The following is a 17,528-nucleotide window of genomic DNA, read 5'->3' on the forward strand; positions in this document are numbered from 1 at the left end:
AGGTTAAACACTAGAAAACCTCTTGACGGGTGTTGGCAAAACACACACAACCAATCAAAGGATAATTATTGAGAGAATCTAGGAGATAGATGATTTGTTCAACTCCTTCATGATGAATCGAGCAACACCACACTTGGAAGCATGGTCAAGCTTGACAAGCAATGAGAGTAGTAATAGTCACGAACAACCCACAATAGGCATTGCACTTACATCTGAGTGGAAGGCTAGCACACGAATGAGTCAGTACATTGAAAGAATAAAGAAAGCTTTTAATAGCAAACAAAGACAACCTGTGATGATGGAACATCGAAGACGGGAGACCTATATTTCAAATCAGGTAAGGATGCATGCATGCCATCTAACGTCAAAGCATTGCATATATTTTTTATTTGTTATAGGAAAATCCTTAATGTAGTCCAGCAAGATTGAGGACAAAGAAAGAATCATTTAGTTGATGAACAACAAAGAATCATGGTTTTGACCTTACAATCAAGAAGAAAAGTGAGAAAAACCCTACTATTAGGAAATTCTCAAAGAAAAAGAAAGTCCAAGCATTGTCAACAAGAAGCACAAACAGATTTTGGTTCTGGTTAAAGGAGATCGGCGAAGGGATCTCAGTTTAGCTTAACCACACACATAGAATTTTGGGTTCTGGTTAAAGGGGATTGGCGAAAGGAATCTCAGTTTAGCCTAACCACACACAGGATTTTGGTTCTAGTTAAAGGAGATTGACAAAAGGAATCTCAGTTTATCCTAATCACACAGGATTTTTTGTTCTGGTTAAAGGGGATTGGCGAAATGAATCTCAGTTTAGTCTAACAACAAAGAGAATTTTAGTTCTGGTTAAAGGGGATTGGCAAAAGGAATCTCAGTTTAGCCTAACCACACAGAGGAATTTGGTTATAGGTAAAGGGGATTGGGGAAAGGAATCTCAGTTTAGCCTAACCACACAAAGGATTTTGGTTTTGGTTAAAGGAGATTGGCGAAAGGAATCTCAGTTTAACCCAACTACACACATGACTTTGGTTCTGGTTAAAGGGGATCAGCGGAAGGGATCTCAGTTTAGCCTAACCACGCATAATTTAACTTTGGTTATAGGGAATCGCTAGATGAGATTTCAGGTTGACCGAGCTACAAACCAATTTTGGTTCTTGTTAGATTGCTAGATGAGATCTCAGGTAAATCCAATCAAAAGGGCAGGTTGCCCTTGAAAATAGATCAAAGTGAGTATGTGTGGGCATGTCGCCCATAAAAATAGACTAGGGTAAGTGTGTGTGGGTCGGTCGCCCCTGAAAATAAACCACTTTGAGTGTGTGTGGGCAGGTCAACTGTGAAAATAGACCACTTTGAGTGTGTGTGGGCAGATCGTTTGTGAAAATAGACCAGTGTGAGTGTGTGTTGTGTGGGCAGGTTGCCCATGAAAATAGACCACTTTGAGTATGAGGTCACTTGTGAAAATAGACCAGTGTAAGTGTGTGTTGTGTGGGCAGGTTGCCCGTGAAAATAGACCACTTTGAGTATGAGGTCACCCGTGAAAATAGACCAGTAAGAGTGTGTGGGCAGGTCGCTCATGAAAATAAACCACTGTTGAGTGTGTGTGGGCAGGTCGCCCATGAAAATAGACTAGCATAAGTGTGTGGGCAGGTCGCCCATGAAAGTAGACCAATTTTCTTTAAAAAGAACAGGTCGCTCAAGATAATGAGATTATTTTATTTTTGTTTTCTTTACAAAGCTTACCATGCAAAACATTGAGGAGCTTTGCTTCGTAAGCATTGTAAAGAGAGGGCATATGTTGCTACCCAATTTTTAACCTATCTTTTTGTTAAGTTTTTGAAAATTCTATTATCCGGAAGAAAGAAAGTAGTAGTAATATAAAAAGGCACCGAAAGTACAGATATCCTCACAATGCCACATTTCTACAAATTCTATTCTCTGGAAGAAGCCGTTTTGCTGCTCATGATCAGAAAACAATACTGTATTTTTTAAAACCTCCACTCTCCTAAAAACAATTTGAGACACAGTAGGAAACAACTGCTCCAATATCTTTGCATTTAAGGACGTGGCGCTTGTATTATCCAAATGTAATCTTGTCAAGGTTGGGTATCCTACTGGATCCCTTATAAATGGATTATAATTCCCTAAAATTATATCATATTTGAGCAGTCTGGGAAAACAAAATCTCTGGGAATGCTTTCAACCTCCGGTATCCTCAATGATAATACAGCTAAATGAGACAACGAATTTAGTTCTGTTAGGCTTGCATTCATTCCTCCTGTGCTGTCATATCCATCAACATCCCATCCCTCAAAGCTGTAATCCCCGATCAACAGCTCTTCTAACTTCTTCAACCTTCCAATCAAATTCACAGGGATCCTTCTTAGCCTTTCACAACCTGTCACATCCAACAACCTTAACTCCTTGAGCTCTCCTATTTCATCAAGTAATTCTTCAATGTCTAAGCACCACTGAAAAACAAGAATCTTAAGTCTCTGCAGCTTTCTCAACCAAATGAGGTCCTTACATTCACACTCCATCAACACCAACGATTGAAGTTTCGTTGAGAGTTCAAGTGACTGCAGTGACAAGCACCCTCCTTTCAGAGACAAAACTTCAATTTCTTTCATCCCTTCAAAAAACCTCTGAGGAACATTCAAACCATCATCCAGTTCTAATAATAGAACTTTGAGTTGTTGACACACCAATCCTTCAGGAAGTTCTGCTAGTTTATTGCCCATTAACGAAACAAGTCATGCATTTTCACATGCTCTTCAGTTTCAGTGCCCAACAGCATGCAACAATCTTTGAGGTTTTCGATTGCCACAGAAACTCGTTTCCTTGCACCTTCAGTGGGCTCCTTATCTTGATGTAACCCATAGCCAACTGCATATCTCGTCAAGTCCTCAATTGGAATGTCATAATCTTCTGGAAATAAACTGCATAGCAAGAAACATAACTTGGTTTCCTCATGCTTCAAATTATCATAGCTCAACTTAATAAATGTAAAATCATTTGTTCGTTCCATGCGCGTAAATTGAGATTCTTTGAGCTGTCTAGACGCTACTTCCTAATGAACTGGAGATTTACCTCTTAGAGCCCTTCCCACTGTCACAAGAGCTATAGGCAAGCCTTGACATTCTCTCGCAACATCCCTCGCCACTCTGTTCAAGGTAGAGTCCCATCACGTAAATCTGCATTGGTTCTGAATAAATCCCATTCTTCTTTTTCAAGTAAGGGACTTAACAACACTTTTTTCCGGCACTCCATAGAGGAACATATGCCTTGAAGACGTGTTGTTAGAAGAATTTTACAACCCCTGTGATCATCACCAAATGGGATCCCTATCTCTTTCAAGTCAATATATTTCCAAACATCATCGAGGATTATAAGCATCTTCTCCACTTCCTTCAGTCTATGCCTTAATCGATCTGCTCTCCCTTCTCTACTCTTTTCTTTAATATCCAGACCTAACATATCTGCCATTAGGTTCTGAATGTCTATGACATTTGGATTCTGCGACACCGTAGCCATCAAAACTTCATCAAACAGCTGCAACTCTTTTGCTTTCCTGCCTGCTTCTTTCACCAGGGTGGTACAGTCCGATCATATTGACACTGTCATCTTTGAGAGCTTTCATAATCTGTTCTAAAGCTTCTTTTGACGATTCTGAGGGCGTGAATTCCTTTAATGGAAGAAATTCTGTGGGCTGAGGATGAGCTTTGTGGGACACTTTTGTTGCCTTTTTTTCTAAAAGTTCTCTGAAAGTCTCCGACTTCTTGGCCAGTGCCTTGCTTAACTTGAATTGTCGCATGCAGTTTGGGCACCAAGTAAAGCATTTGCCATTTTTTCCTATTTCATTTTCCAAGGGCTTCGCACCTTCAATTTCGTTGTTTGCACCTTGCAGCCACTTTTTGACACCTTTCTTAATTTCTTCAGCATTCCTTTCAGCAGCTTCGACATCTTTTTGCAGACCATCTAGGGCTAAAGCAAGGTTCTCCTTTCGTTCTTTGAATTCTTCAACAAAATTGTTGGAACAGAACATGTAACGGAACTGCCTTCCTACTGGTTCTACCATGAGTTCTGCTAGCAATAGGTATAATGGATGCACCAGCACTTTCGAGAGCCATTTTCCACAGGTCTGAAAATCAAAGAAATAAGGATACAGAACGTGAGAGTGAGTCGTTACAAGTAAAACTGGCGCAGAGAGAATGGGAATAGGAATTTCATTACCTTAATTTGGGAAAATATGTGCGAAAAGAAATAACGGGAGGAAGAAAAGGAGAAGGCCTTTATCTCTGTGTGGAATCCAGCTTCAAAAGTAACAAGGCAAGGTATATTGATGAAATTATTATTCATTCAAACACAGATTTACTTTGGACTACGATAGTATTTTTCTCTATATTTTGAGTTTTAGTTTGGTATTTGAAATTTTTTTTTTCATAATTGAATCTCTTTAAGTCCAAATTAAAGCTCAAATGCATATTTTTTTTTTAAGGATGACGGTTGAATTGAAAGATGGAGGACTAGAGTGAAAAACTCGGTAAAAATATGTGGCGACACTGTGATTGTTTGCATTGTTCATTTTAGTTCTCTACCTTTTTCAGCTACTTAGTAACATGTCCCTATAATTTCTCAACATTGCATTTTGTCCAGAATCTCGGATTATACTTTAGGGACCAATCTGAAATTTGTCCAAAGTTCAGGGACCAACCTGAAATTTTCAAAAATTGAGGGACCAAACTGAAATTTCATCATCTTCAACCTCAAACCCACAATTTCCACAAATCACCTACTGATATATCAAGATTTCAAATTCACCATTTAAACAAACCATAACTCAAAATCATCATTTTTTATCTAAAATCTTTCAAAATCAACAAAATAACTTATTATCCATAACAATCAACCTATAATATTCAAATCAATTCATCAATCGAACCCAAAACACAATATTCAAAACCCTAGTATTTAACAAAACAGAAAACTAAAGCCAAAGAAAACACATTTATACACATCAAAGCGTAAATCTTATCTTTTAACTTATTTTCTCTAACTCTCTTGTCCTTCATTTATCTTTTCATCTTTTCGCTTTTTCTTCTTTCACTCTCACGGGTTTCTCTTTAAGAATTCAAATCTCTTTTTTTTTTCTATTTATATTTATCAACACTTTGTTCAATTACTACAATACTGTTCATTCATTATTTATACCTACTTCTAAGCCTCCAAGGGTTTTGTTGCCTTTCCTATTCTCTTTTATTTTCAAAACATCATAATAAAATTGTTTTCTTTTTATTAAGCTGTTAATTTATGTAGCTTTAGCTCTTGTTCTCTTTTCATGTTTAGCAACTCTGATATGTTCCTTGTCTTTACATGATATAAGAGCAGGTTCTTACCTCTTGAAGTCTGCTGAATAAACCTATCAGCAGAAGATGCTGAATTGATCCCAAATCACAGCTTCAATCCCTACCACAACCAATCTCCTCTTTCCCGTAATCTTTCGTCCTCAATTGGGAAATGATCCAAAATCAACAACCGGTTTGGAGATAGTTTGAGTGAAAAGAAATTAATGGTTGAAAGAAGAAATGTGAAGGTTATTGTGAAGCCCAAGAATAAAGTATAAAAAAAGGGGGAGGTTTATAATAATTCAAATACAAAATAATGCAAAAAAAAGGGGGGGCTAAAATAAGAAAAAGGGGAAAGATGGGACTGAAATGGAATTAAGAATAAATTGGACTATAAATACCCATTTCTTCTCTCATCTATGGCCAGCTGATAACAAGAAGAAGAAGGGGGGAGAATTTCAGATTTTTCCTTCATCAAATCTAGGAGTAAACACCTAAAATTAGTATACCCACATAAGCCTTGGAATTATCAAGTGGATGAACACAATTGGGTAGAGAATTAACAAGAAGAAAAGTGAAGAAAAGAGGGGGAAGTGTGGCCGGCTATATGCAAGGAGAAGAAGGCTAAGATTCTTCTAAAATTTTTGATCTAAATTTTAGATTCCATCCAAGTAAGGAGTTATAATTCCAATTTCTATGAAATTAACTTCAATTTGATTAGAAGCTCATGATTTTCTTGAATTGGGAATTAGGGTTCTTTAACATAAAATGTTTGAAAAATGCGGAAATGAGTGAGATTAAATGGACTAGAATAATCTAAGTGCCTTAAAGAAGAAGAAGAAAAAATTAGTGCATAAAAGAGAGCAAGGGAACTCTTAGTTCCCTTGGGCATGTTCTCAGCTAAGAGATACTATAGAGAGGGAATGAAAACTTACGATTTGCTTAATTAATTAAGTTGATGCAAATGACCTTAAGAGGACATAAAAGAGACGGGTTGCCATGAATAAAGGGAAGGTGTGATGTTTTGAATTAAAAGACATAGGAAAAGGCAATAAAGCCCTTGAAGGCTTAAAGAGAAAGTATAATTAAATGAGGGGTATAATAGTAATTGAATAAAGCTCCCAGAGCATGGTACAACAGAATTGACGATCATCTACATAGGCTCTGTATGACCTCAAACAAGCTTCTAGAGCATGGTAGCAGAATTGACGATCATCTACATAAACTTGGCTTTGTTAAAAGTTTTAAGTGAGGCCACATTGTATGTAAAAGGAGCTGATGCAAACTTAATTATTGTATTTGTTTATGTTGATGACTTGTAACAGGAAGTAATAAGACACAAATTGAAGAATTCAAGGCACAAATGCTTGATGTGTTTGGGATGACAGATCTCGGGTTAATGTCTTACTTCCTTGGAATGGAGGTGAAACAAAGTGATGATGGAATCTTCATATGTCAACAGAAATATGCTAAAGAGATATTGAAGAAATTTCACATAGAAAGCTGCAAGAGCACAAGCACACCTATGAATCTGAAGGAAAACTTCAGCAAGAATGATGGAACAAACAAAGCAGATGAAGGTCAGTACATAAGTTTAATTGGATGTTTAATGTATCTTATAGCTACAAGATCATACATTGCATTTGTTGTGAGCTTGCTATCACGTTTTATGCATTGTGCAAGTGAATTGCATCTTCAAGCTGCAAAAAGGATAGTAAGATATGTCAAAGGTACATTTATTCTCTCATCTTCAAAATTTCATGCTACATGGGTACTCTAATAGTGACTAGGCAGGATCTGTGGACGACATGAAGAGCACCTCAGGCTACTGTTTTAGTCTTAGATTAGGCATGTTCTCTTGGTGTTCGAAGAAGCAAGATAATGTAGCTCAAAGCACAGTTGAAGCTGAATATGCAGCCTACTGCTGTTGTCAATCAAGCTATTTGGATAAGGAAAATTCTTGCAGATCTGGATATGAATCAACTAGAACCAACAAAGATTTATGTTGACAATCAAGCTGCAATTTCTATTGCAAATAATCCTGTGTTTCATGACAGAACTAAGTATTTTAAAATCAAGTTATATTTTCTAATAGAAGCGCAGAAAGAAGAAGAAGTTACTCTGCTATATTGCAGAACTAATGATCAGATTGCAGATATTCTAACAAAAGCTCTTTCAAAAGCAAGTTTGGAAGATTTACCCAACATAATTAAAAATAATGGAAGGCTAAATAAGGCAAAAAAAATCAAACAAAAGGGGTATTAATGAAAACATCATTTTAAAAAATATTTTCAAATATATATATATATATATATATAGGTATTAATAATAATAAAAAAACAAAGGAAAAACAGAAGGTAACCTTGAAAAATAAAAAAATAAAACGAAAAGACGAGAATGAAGATCAGCGGGAAAGTTAGTTATAGTTGGGCTGGGCCAAGAAGTTGAAAGTAAAATGTGAGGTCCGGTGAGGAAGGCGAGGCCCACCCTAGCACCAAATTATTAGGAATTTAATTTTTTATTTTATTTTAGGACAGCCTTAACATTAGAATAAGGAAAAGAAAAGTATGCAGTTGGGGAAATTTCATTAGGAAGGAAGGCATTTTTTAGAGAAACACATAGTAAATGGAGGGTGTTCAACACTAGTTAATAGACTTTTTAATTATCCATGACACTTTAAGGACTAAATAATTAGTTTTAATAAAGTACGGTGATAAGTTATAATTAAATCTGGACTTTATTATTTGTTTTTTGAAGGAGAATTTGTACATGCAACAATCTTTATTATTCCTTCATTTAGGAACTTAGAATTCAAATCTGGTTTTAAGAATATATAAAGGATTCAAGTATGTGGCTGAAAAAACAAAAGACTCAATATTCCACTTGCGAAATTAAGCTGATAAAATGAAAGAACAGAAAATTATTTATCCTTTGGACCACAAAAATTACATATAACTGAAAATCTCAGTTACAGTAGCAGTTCAACTGTTTGGTGGGTATTCGTCAAGATTGTTTTCATTTGGGCTTCTGGTTGTGTTTGGTTGCCAAGAAAAAGAGATATATTGCATGGCTTATAAAATTCCGCCTCTCTATATGAATATAATAAGCCATATACTTAGCTCACTTTGAAAAGTCCTCTTATTCGTCAAGATTGTTTTCATTTGGGCTTCTGGTTGTGTTTGGTTGCCAAGAAAAAGAGATATATTGCATGGCTTATAAAATTCCGCCTCTCAATATGAATATAATAAGCCATATACTTAGCTCACTTTGAAAAGTCCTCTTTTACGTTTCTTTGTTTTTTTGAACACTGCAAGAAGACAACCCAATGGTTGTGCTGCTTGATTCTTTTCATTTTCTTGGAAACCAGAAATTTCTTGGTTCTATTGATTGTTTTCTAGCTATTAGTCTTTTTCTATCATTCACTCGGTTTCTTTCGGTGCTGACTAGTTGTTTTTGGTCAAGTAATAATCTCTTCTTTTGTTCTACTGAAATTCTTGACATTTTGGCCGGGAATAAGTTTAGCTCCTTTTTCTTGTCTAGAAAATTGAGGGAAAGTAAAAGAGATAATTTAGAACCCTTTAAGATTTTTGCCAGTATGGTTTGGTCCTTCACTTTCATGGAGTTATGAGATTCGGTTAATGGAGAAGGGGTTGTTTCTGGTTTCGAAATTGAGAGATGGGGTCTTGAAAAGTGGCATAGCTAGTGGTTGTGTAGGCTATCGTTGTATGGGTGGTCGCTAAAATTCAGCCCATTTTCATGGGAAATGGGAAGAGAGAGTATATCTTTTTTTAAAAAATAGAGATAGTGGAGAAAGAAGAAACATATTTTCATGCCCATTTTATATTGAAATGATAGAAAATCATTCAAAAGTTATTTTAGAAATATATTTATTTTATATCTCTATCTATGCTATATTAAATCAAATATGTTTTTCTCTTTTTGAATCCTTTTTTCTTCTAAGACACTAACCAAATTTACAGAGATAAAACCGAATAATAACAAGATTTATTCCAAATCATAATAATAGCATACTCTACATGTATCATTCAACAAGACGTTTTGGCCTCTTCCATGTCAACTCGTCTATAAAAGGGAACTCCAAAATCCTCAGAAGGCAGACGATCATTTTTCCTCAGAAAATTTGACTCTCCCCTGAAACTCATATTTCATGCCCATATCCATTCTCCTCTGTAACCAATATCTCCTGTATTGATTTACATTACAAATTTAAGTAAGATTCTGTTTTTGTTATTTATATTCTTGTTATATTTTATGTACGTTTAAGTATGCTTTGAGTTTGATCAAGGATCATGGCGTTCTTGTTCTTGCCTTGTTCATTCGCATCAGAAATATTCTGCTTATATTTATTACTATATATATATATTCTTTTTTGCTATTATTATGATTCAAATAAAATCAACTTATTTAGTCGGTCAGGATTATAACCCAAGTTATTTAATGTATTTTTTAAAAAAGAAACACACTTGTAATGTTGTGCGGACACCAGCAGGTGAGACTTGAGTAAATGAAAATGAAATATTTTGGGTGTTTATCTCTAGCTTGGAGATTCCTTCAGAACCCATGTGAACCCATGTGGTATTGCCTGCTAGGGGTGTTCAAAAAAACCAAAAAACCGATTAAACCGAGAAAACCGGAAAAAAAAACCAAAAAAACCGAACTGTGAAAAAAAACCGATTAAAATTTTGAAAAAACCGACCGGTTTGGTTCGGTTTCGGTTTTTTAAGCCTGGAACCGAAAAAACTGAACCGAACCGAACCCAAACCGAAAAAAACCGAGCCAAACCGAAAAAACCGAGCCAAACTGGAAAAAAACTGAGCCAAACCGAGCTAAACCAAAAAAACCGAGCCAAACCGGTTTGAACCGGTTTTTCGCTCTAAAAAACCGAATCGAACCGAACAGAAACCGGTCGGTTTGAACCGGTTTTGGTTCGGTTTCGGTTTTTTTTTTAAATTCGGTTTGGTTACTTTTTTTGATAAAAACTGAACCGAACCGAAAATAAACACCCCTATTGCCTGCCATGATTGGGTGATGAAAAAATGGAAATTGTCCATGGTTTTTGTGAGGCTTCCTTTGTTATCGTCTTGCCACGACACTTAATTTGTTTGTTTGTAATAGCAGGTAATATTTGTAGAAAAAAGCCTAAAACAAATGGGCTTAAAACAAAAAGGAACTCAAAACAGTTGAGTCTAAAAGATATGAGCTCTAAACAGATGAGCCTGAAAAAGCCTGAAATACTCTTCTTCTTTTTTTAATGTTGCTTCATAGGTGGCAAGATACCAAAACAGTCATCTTCATTATCATCTCCAAGGGAAATGGCAGGAGATGTCGAGCCAGATGAGCTGGATTGGGACAAGACTGTTTCTGGGTCTTGGCTTTGTATAATTCCTTGTACTATTTGTAGGTATTCTTCCTCAGTTCTAGCAGAGGCAAGGAGAGCTATCGTTTGAGCCTTTTCGGGCTAGAAACTTTGATTGAGGATGATTATAAATGATGGGAGTTGTTTGATGTTTTTGTAACCATTCAGTAACAGCTAATTTGGAACTTTTGGACTCAGCTACAAAGGAATCCTACCATTTGATTTTGAATTTGCGAATAAGTACTGGATGTCTGTTTTGTAGATTATAATCATAGAACCATGAACATACCCATGAAACAAAAAATTTTGTACAGAAAATGAGGAGGGAAGAAAACTTCCTTTCAGAAGGAGCTGGTTGAAAATTATTTTTGAAATGTAGGTAGCCATTTTCAACCAGAGGATGTTCTTTGAGGTAGTTAACATGACAACCATAGTAGTCCCACCATTGGAGGAACCAGAGGGGGAGGTTTGTAGTATTCATGACACTATGGAAATAGAAAAGCCAAGAATAGCTATGGCTAGTATTCATGCCTGTTGGTAATCCCAATATGTATAGGAAGTATTGAAGTCCTGGGGGCTTATATGGTAGTGCATGGGGAAGGAGAGAGGTTGATGTAAGGGTTGCCCCCAATCTTTAGGGTGGATAACTTTGTGAATGATACATGTAGAGTATGCCGGTATAGTGTGATCATAATGTAGTTTGAAGTGTTTGAACTTGACAGAATTGGTAATCTCAAGGATGGCGGCATAGTAGGATTGTGGTTTGGCTAAATTCCAGGGTTTGTAGTACCTTTTTGGAGGGAAAATTTTTGAAGCAGCAATGGAAGGGTTTTCATGATAAAATCCTTCTTCCATAGTTAAAATATTTTGGAAAGTAGTTTTGAAAATATATTTGGATTTGGTTTTTGGAAAACTGGTTTGTTGTAAAGAAAGGAGGGGTTTTGAAGCAAAAATGCCTCCTTGGTGTTTTGAAAGTGATTTGGAAATACTACCTGTTTGAGATACAGAGTCACTAGAGGCTTGTTGGGACACTTTTTGTAGTGCCAGGAGTAATTCTGGTGATTTGGATATAGTGTCAACCCAATGTTGAATTGCGTCTGTTTGTACTTGTGGTGGTTTTGTAGTTTCTTCTTCTTCAATAACTGACTCTTACCAGGATTTGATAGGTTTGGCAGCTAGGATGGCTGAAGACACGAGTTTTGCAGAAGGCTTGGGGCTCTTTGGTTTTGTAGGCTGGGTTTGAGGGGCTTTCCCCTTGTCTTTGGCTTTTGCTTTAGGAGGCATCAGGACCTGTTTTGAAGGAATTCTCGGGTTAGAAAATCAGGGATGGAATTTGATTCTCCTTTAATGTAAACAATATCGAAATAAAAAATGCTTAAAATAGCTTGCCATCGGGCAAAAATCTGTTTTGAAGCAAGATTTTGGACATCTTTTTGGAGAACTTCTTTTACAGATTTGCAGTCGACACGTAAAAGAAATTTTTGATTTAATAAATCGCTTAGAAATTTTGTAATACAAAGAACAATTGAAAGGATCTCCTTTTTTATAGTAGAGTAATTTTTCTGGCAGTCATTCCAGTGGGCGGATGTGTACTAGAGTATTTGTTCTTTGTTATCTTGTACTTGTTTAAAAATCCCACCATACCCTAGGTCAGAGGCATCAGTCTCTACTATCTTTGGAGCTAACGGGTTAGCTAAATGAAGGAGAGGAATGGTTTGGACCTATTTCTTAATCTGTTTGATTAGGTTGGTATAGAGGTCAGACCAAGGAATGGGGTTGGTTTTTAACCTGTCATGTAAGGGTTTGGCTAGACGACAAATATTGGGATGGTAGTCCAGAACATAATTAAGACTGCCTAAAAACCTTTGCAATTGGGTTTTATCAGTGATCTTATTAGGAAATTTATTTATAAAGGTTCAAGATCTCTCTATTGGTGTTACAGTGCCTTGGCAGATGTAATGGCCTAGGAAACGGACACGGGTTTGGAAAAGAGAAATTTTTGTTTTATAAACAACTAAACCATTTTGTTTTGCAGTATGAAAGAATATATGTAGATTTTTGAAATGTTGATCTATGGAATGTGAAAAAATAAGCACATCGTCAATGTAAACAATGCAGAATTTTGAATGTGCATTGAAGATGTCATTCATGATGCGTTGAAATTCAGATGGTGCATTTTTTAAGCCAAAGGGCATGACATTCCATTCATATTGGCTAAATGAAACTGTAAAAACGGTTTTGTATCTATCTTTGGGATCAATCTGGATTTGCCAAAATCCGGATTTCATATCAAACTTAGAAAATATGAATGCAGAGTGCAATTTTTGCAACAAATCTTTTTTGTTGGGAATTGGATATCTGATCCATTTTAAAGCAGAATTTAAAGGTTTGTAGTTGATCACAAGTCTTGGTGTGCCCCTTTCGATTTCAGAGTTTTTATTTACATAAAAAGCCGCACACGACAAGGGCGATCGAGACTTTTGGATAAGACCTTTAGACTCGAGATCACTGATTTCAAGTCTGCAATGTTGTTCTAAATCAGCATTCATTTGTATAGGTCTTGCTTTTGTAGGTATAAGTTTTTCTGAAAAAGTATCTTCATATGAAAGATCAACGATGTGTTGTTTTCTTTTCCAGAAAGCATTAGGTAAGTCTGAAAAGATTTGTTGTTCAATCTTATTTTGTAAATTAATGATTTTCTTTTGTAAATCAGAATTTTGTAATTGTTTACTGATACGACAAAAATAAACATGGTTTTGTAAATCATGTAGATGGAATTGTTTTCCATGAATCAGTGCATTGATATGATAGGTATGTATGGAGCATGCTTTAATCAAATTCAAATTTCTAGTCTTAGATTTTTCTAAGAATGGAAAAACAAGTTTGATGCTATTGATTTTGGAAGTAATACAATTATGATGTGCTTGATATGGAGTAATCATGTCAATGAATGGAGTGCCAAGAATGATGGTATGATTAATATCTTTTGTAACAACAAAGAATGTTTTAAGAGAAATGCCTTTGTTGAAAACAGAGGCTTGGGTTTTTCCTGCAATATGCAATTTGAAATTATTAGCAGCAGAGAGTTTTTCAGAGGTATTTTGTAAAAACCGTTTTGGAACCACACCTTTTTTGATGCAATTTAAATCTGCACCTGTGTCAAATAAGGCAATAGTGTCTTTGAAATCTTCTGAGAAAATAAGCGTAATTCTAATTAAATATTTTTTTGAAGATATTTGTGTTAATACACTCAGGAAATCATCTGAAATATACTCAATATTTGTAAGTGTATGGGGCAATGCATGAGATTCAATGGTTTGATCTTCTGATTCAGACTCAGTATCGGACTAGCTCTCAATTTTGGACAGAAGATGTTGTAATATGGTTGAGTCCTTCTGTTGGGCTTGTTTTAAGGTTTGTAATTCAGATTTGAGGGTTTTGATCTCAGAATGTAATTCTGGAATGGTGACTATGGTTTTGGATTTTGTTTTTAAGTATCTTTGTAAGGTCATAGGTATTAGTGCTGGTAGAGGGGTAATATAGAGCGGTTTGGAGGGTTAAATGGAGGATGCTCTGGTTGGTTGAAATCTTTCAACAGTTTATCTAAAGGTTTTTTGCAGTTGAGGATCATCAAGTCTTTTGATAGCCTCAAGAATGAACTCTTGGTATTGGGTTAAGACGTTAATTTGTTTGGACTTCGTAGAGGCATCTGAAGTAGCACTGGTAGTTACTATTTAATCAATTTGAAATTCTTCTTCAGAAGTGTCTGAAGGAGAGTGGTCAGTGTCGGTGACTTCAATGTAAAGATTTTGTATTTGGTTGATGGTATCTTCATCTATTTAGAGCTCATGAAGTTTGGTATTGACTTTGCAGAAATGAGATGTATGTCCTTTCTGGTTACATTTGTAACAGGTGATATTTTTGGGGTCAAATTTTTGTTTGGGTTTTGACTGGAAAGGTCTGTGGGGTTTGGTAAATTTATAAGGCTTTTTATAGTAAGGTTGATCTGGTTTGGAATAAAACTGTTGTCAGTTTTTATGGGCCGATCGTTTATAAGGAGGTTTTTGGCTCGAATATTTTTTGGGTTGTGAACAGGTTCCACTGCAGGAGGGTTTTTTGGTGGAAAGATCAAACTAATGACAGTAACTACCAAGTTCTTGCCTAGTACGTTTCATTTTCCACTTTAGGTGTTTTTGGAGTTTGAGATCCTGGTAGATCTTAAGACCTTCTTTTTGGGTAAAGCTCACAAGTTCACCATATGTAAGCTGGTCATATGGTATGGTTTTGGTTGTAAAGGTATATTTGATCTTGTTTCTAACTTTTTCTCCTAAGAGAATAGGTAGGCCTGCAAGGAATTTTTCTTTCCAAAAAGGTTGGTTTGAATCCTCCCTAAGCATGACACGGGTAAGGAATATATTTTTATACCATTGAAAGTCACTTAGCTTCTTACACCTAAGATTGGAAAGGAGTTCAACATTTTTGTCTTTCAAATGGGAAGGGTCTCCAACAACATGTTAGGAAATCATAAGAATAAAGGTTGACACAACGTCTTGAAAAGTGTTTCCAGATGGCTCAAGGATGGGTGTTTGGTCTTCATATGTTTGGAAGGAGTTTAGGATATGTAGGTGATCTGTTTTAGTGAGATGGTAATCCCACCATCCTTTCAACTGGCCAGAGAAACCAGTAATAAGGAGTTCAGCAATAGCCTTGTCTGGGGTTCCGATTTGGGTTTTGTAGGCATTGGTTGCCATAGTCATTTGTTGAAGAGTGTTGAGGATATTGTATTCGGACATTCCATCTATATTCCATTCATAGAGGGAAGAGGCATTATATTTGTGTTGAGTAAGGATAGTTGGTTCAGTAGATATGGAAATATCTAGGGCAATGGTTGTTTTGGGAGTTTGCCAGGTTAGTCTGTTTAGTTCAAGAGGTTAGTGGGGAGAAGTATCTTCATTAGAAGACTCCTCAGGACTATTTTGTAAGGTATTGACTTGATTTGTGGATGTAGAAGGGTTGGTTGTTTGTGGTGTGTCTGGGACAGTTAAAAATGAATTGTCAAGATGTTGTAAGTGTGTTTTGATAGCTCTAAGAAAATCTGTTTGGTTTTCTTGGATTTGTGTTTGGCTTGTTTTTGTAATTTGATAAGGTTTGAAAAATGGGTTTTTTATTTTTAGGTCGATTGAGGTTTTAATGTCAACTGAACTAGTAGTGGTTCTTTGTATTTGTTTTTTCCAGTCGTGTAAGCTATTTTCCTAAGGTATTAAGGTTGGTGTTTGTAAAGTTATTTTGGTTAATGATATGTTTGGTATTGGAAAGGGTGTCTTCACTGGGTAATTTGTAGGGGGCTGCATCTACAGTCTGGTTGTTGCGGGTTATTTGGATATTTCTCAAGGGTGGATGTTCAGACTCAACTGTTGGTCCACTGGTGAGGTTCCATATAGGGGTTTTGGATCTTGATGTGACCGAGCATGCATACTTGATGGATGCAAAAGGATATGTAATGTAATGTTTGGATGCATAGTATAATTCAAACCAATCAAAGAATAGAATGTGTATTTTATGTAACTTAATGAAATTATAAAATTGTTTTTGTATCTCACTTCTCTGTTGGAGAAAGTGTTGGAGAAATCAGATTTGTTTTGTAGAATTATAGGCAGCATAAAAATCTTTTTTGAAAGAGTTTTATCATGAACAAAATGTTTTTCGGAAGTCAAAACATTCAGCTCATTTTGGATGTTTTCAGTAACAGCTTAAAAGGTTGGTGAGGTTGGAGGAGATGGTTGCTCAAGGTCTGTATAAACAGGTTTTGATATATTTGTAGTATAGTCTGCATTTTGAAAACTAGTAGAAGGGATATCAGATGTAGATTTTGTATGAGGGTTTGCGTGATAAGGGATATTGATAACAGAAGGGATTTTGGAAATTCTTCCTAGATCTCTTGTACTAGAGGAGGAAGAGGCTTCTGAGAATCTGGAACTTGTAGAGTGTTGATGGAAAGACAATTTGACTTTGCCATCTGTTGCTACTCAATTTTTGACCCATGTTTTGATAATTTTTCAGAAAAAAACCAAAAATAGCAAAAAAACAATGAAAACCCAAAAAATGCATTTTTGATATGTTTGCATCGTTTTTAGCATTTTCAACGTCATCTCAAAAGAATTTAAATTTTCAAAGGTATTTGGAATGCGTTCAACTTTTAACGTGTAAATTTTATGATCACTGATTTGCCTTGTTGAGTTGACGTTGATATTGCTCGCTTTCAAAAATACAAAAAAATAAGAAAAATCAAAATTTACAAAAAAAGAGGAAAAGAGAAGGAAAGGAAAAGTTGAGGGACTAGTTTGAAAACCTAGCAAAACTTTTCCTATAAATACCATGCTACACTGAATTTTCACCAGGGGGCAATTTTGCAATTAAAGGGGGAGGGAACACAAAAACAAGAAACCCTAAAAGCTTAACATTTTTTCTTCTCCCTCACCCTAGGCAGCCACCGAAGCGCCCCTCTCCATCTCACTATCTTCTCCCTCAACCGGAGCCGCCACCCCCCCTCTTGATCACATTTTTCTCTTCTTCTCGCCAGCCTAGAGCTTGGCTCTTTGGACTGCACACAAGCCTCCCCTTCTCAGCCACCTCGTCTTTCCCTCTCCAGCCGGCTCAACTTTTCCCCCCATTTCCTCTCATCACCATCCCAGTTGTTCCCTTCCAGCACAAGACTTTCCCTCTCTGGCAACACAGACAGAGATCGGCTTCTGCACCTCCCCACAGCAGCCGGCCACTACATTTCTCTCAGCCGTTTGTCGCCGCCAGCAGCA

At 36.3% G+C, this 17,528-nt stretch overlaps 1 protein-coding gene across 3 annotated transcripts in view; it reads right to left on the bottom strand.

Moving 5' to 3' along the window:
• Positions 1–1,894: 1,894 nt before the first annotated feature.
• LOC127904504 (disease resistance protein RPS2-like) overlaps positions 1,895–17,528 on the bottom strand; it is an 84,275-nt gene continuing 68,641 nt past the window's right edge. The window contains exon 2 of one of the 3 annotated variants that reach the window (XM_052448531.1): positions 1,895–2,513. In XM_052448531.1, the coding sequence (XP_052304491.1) occupies positions 2,145–2,513 (369 nt within the window). In that variant the 3' untranslated portion in view covers positions 1,895–2,144. The remainder of the gene's footprint in view (positions 2,514–17,528) is intronic. The other 2 variants (XM_052448533.1, XM_052448535.1) reach the window with 2 other exon arrangements.

The sequence above is a fragment of the Populus trichocarpa genome, chromosome 1, assembly GCF_000002775.5.
Source record: "Populus trichocarpa isolate Nisqually-1 chromosome 1, P.trichocarpa_v4.1, whole genome shotgun sequence".
Classification (NCBI taxonomy): Eukaryota; Viridiplantae; Streptophyta; class Magnoliopsida; order Malpighiales; family Salicaceae; genus Populus; species Populus trichocarpa.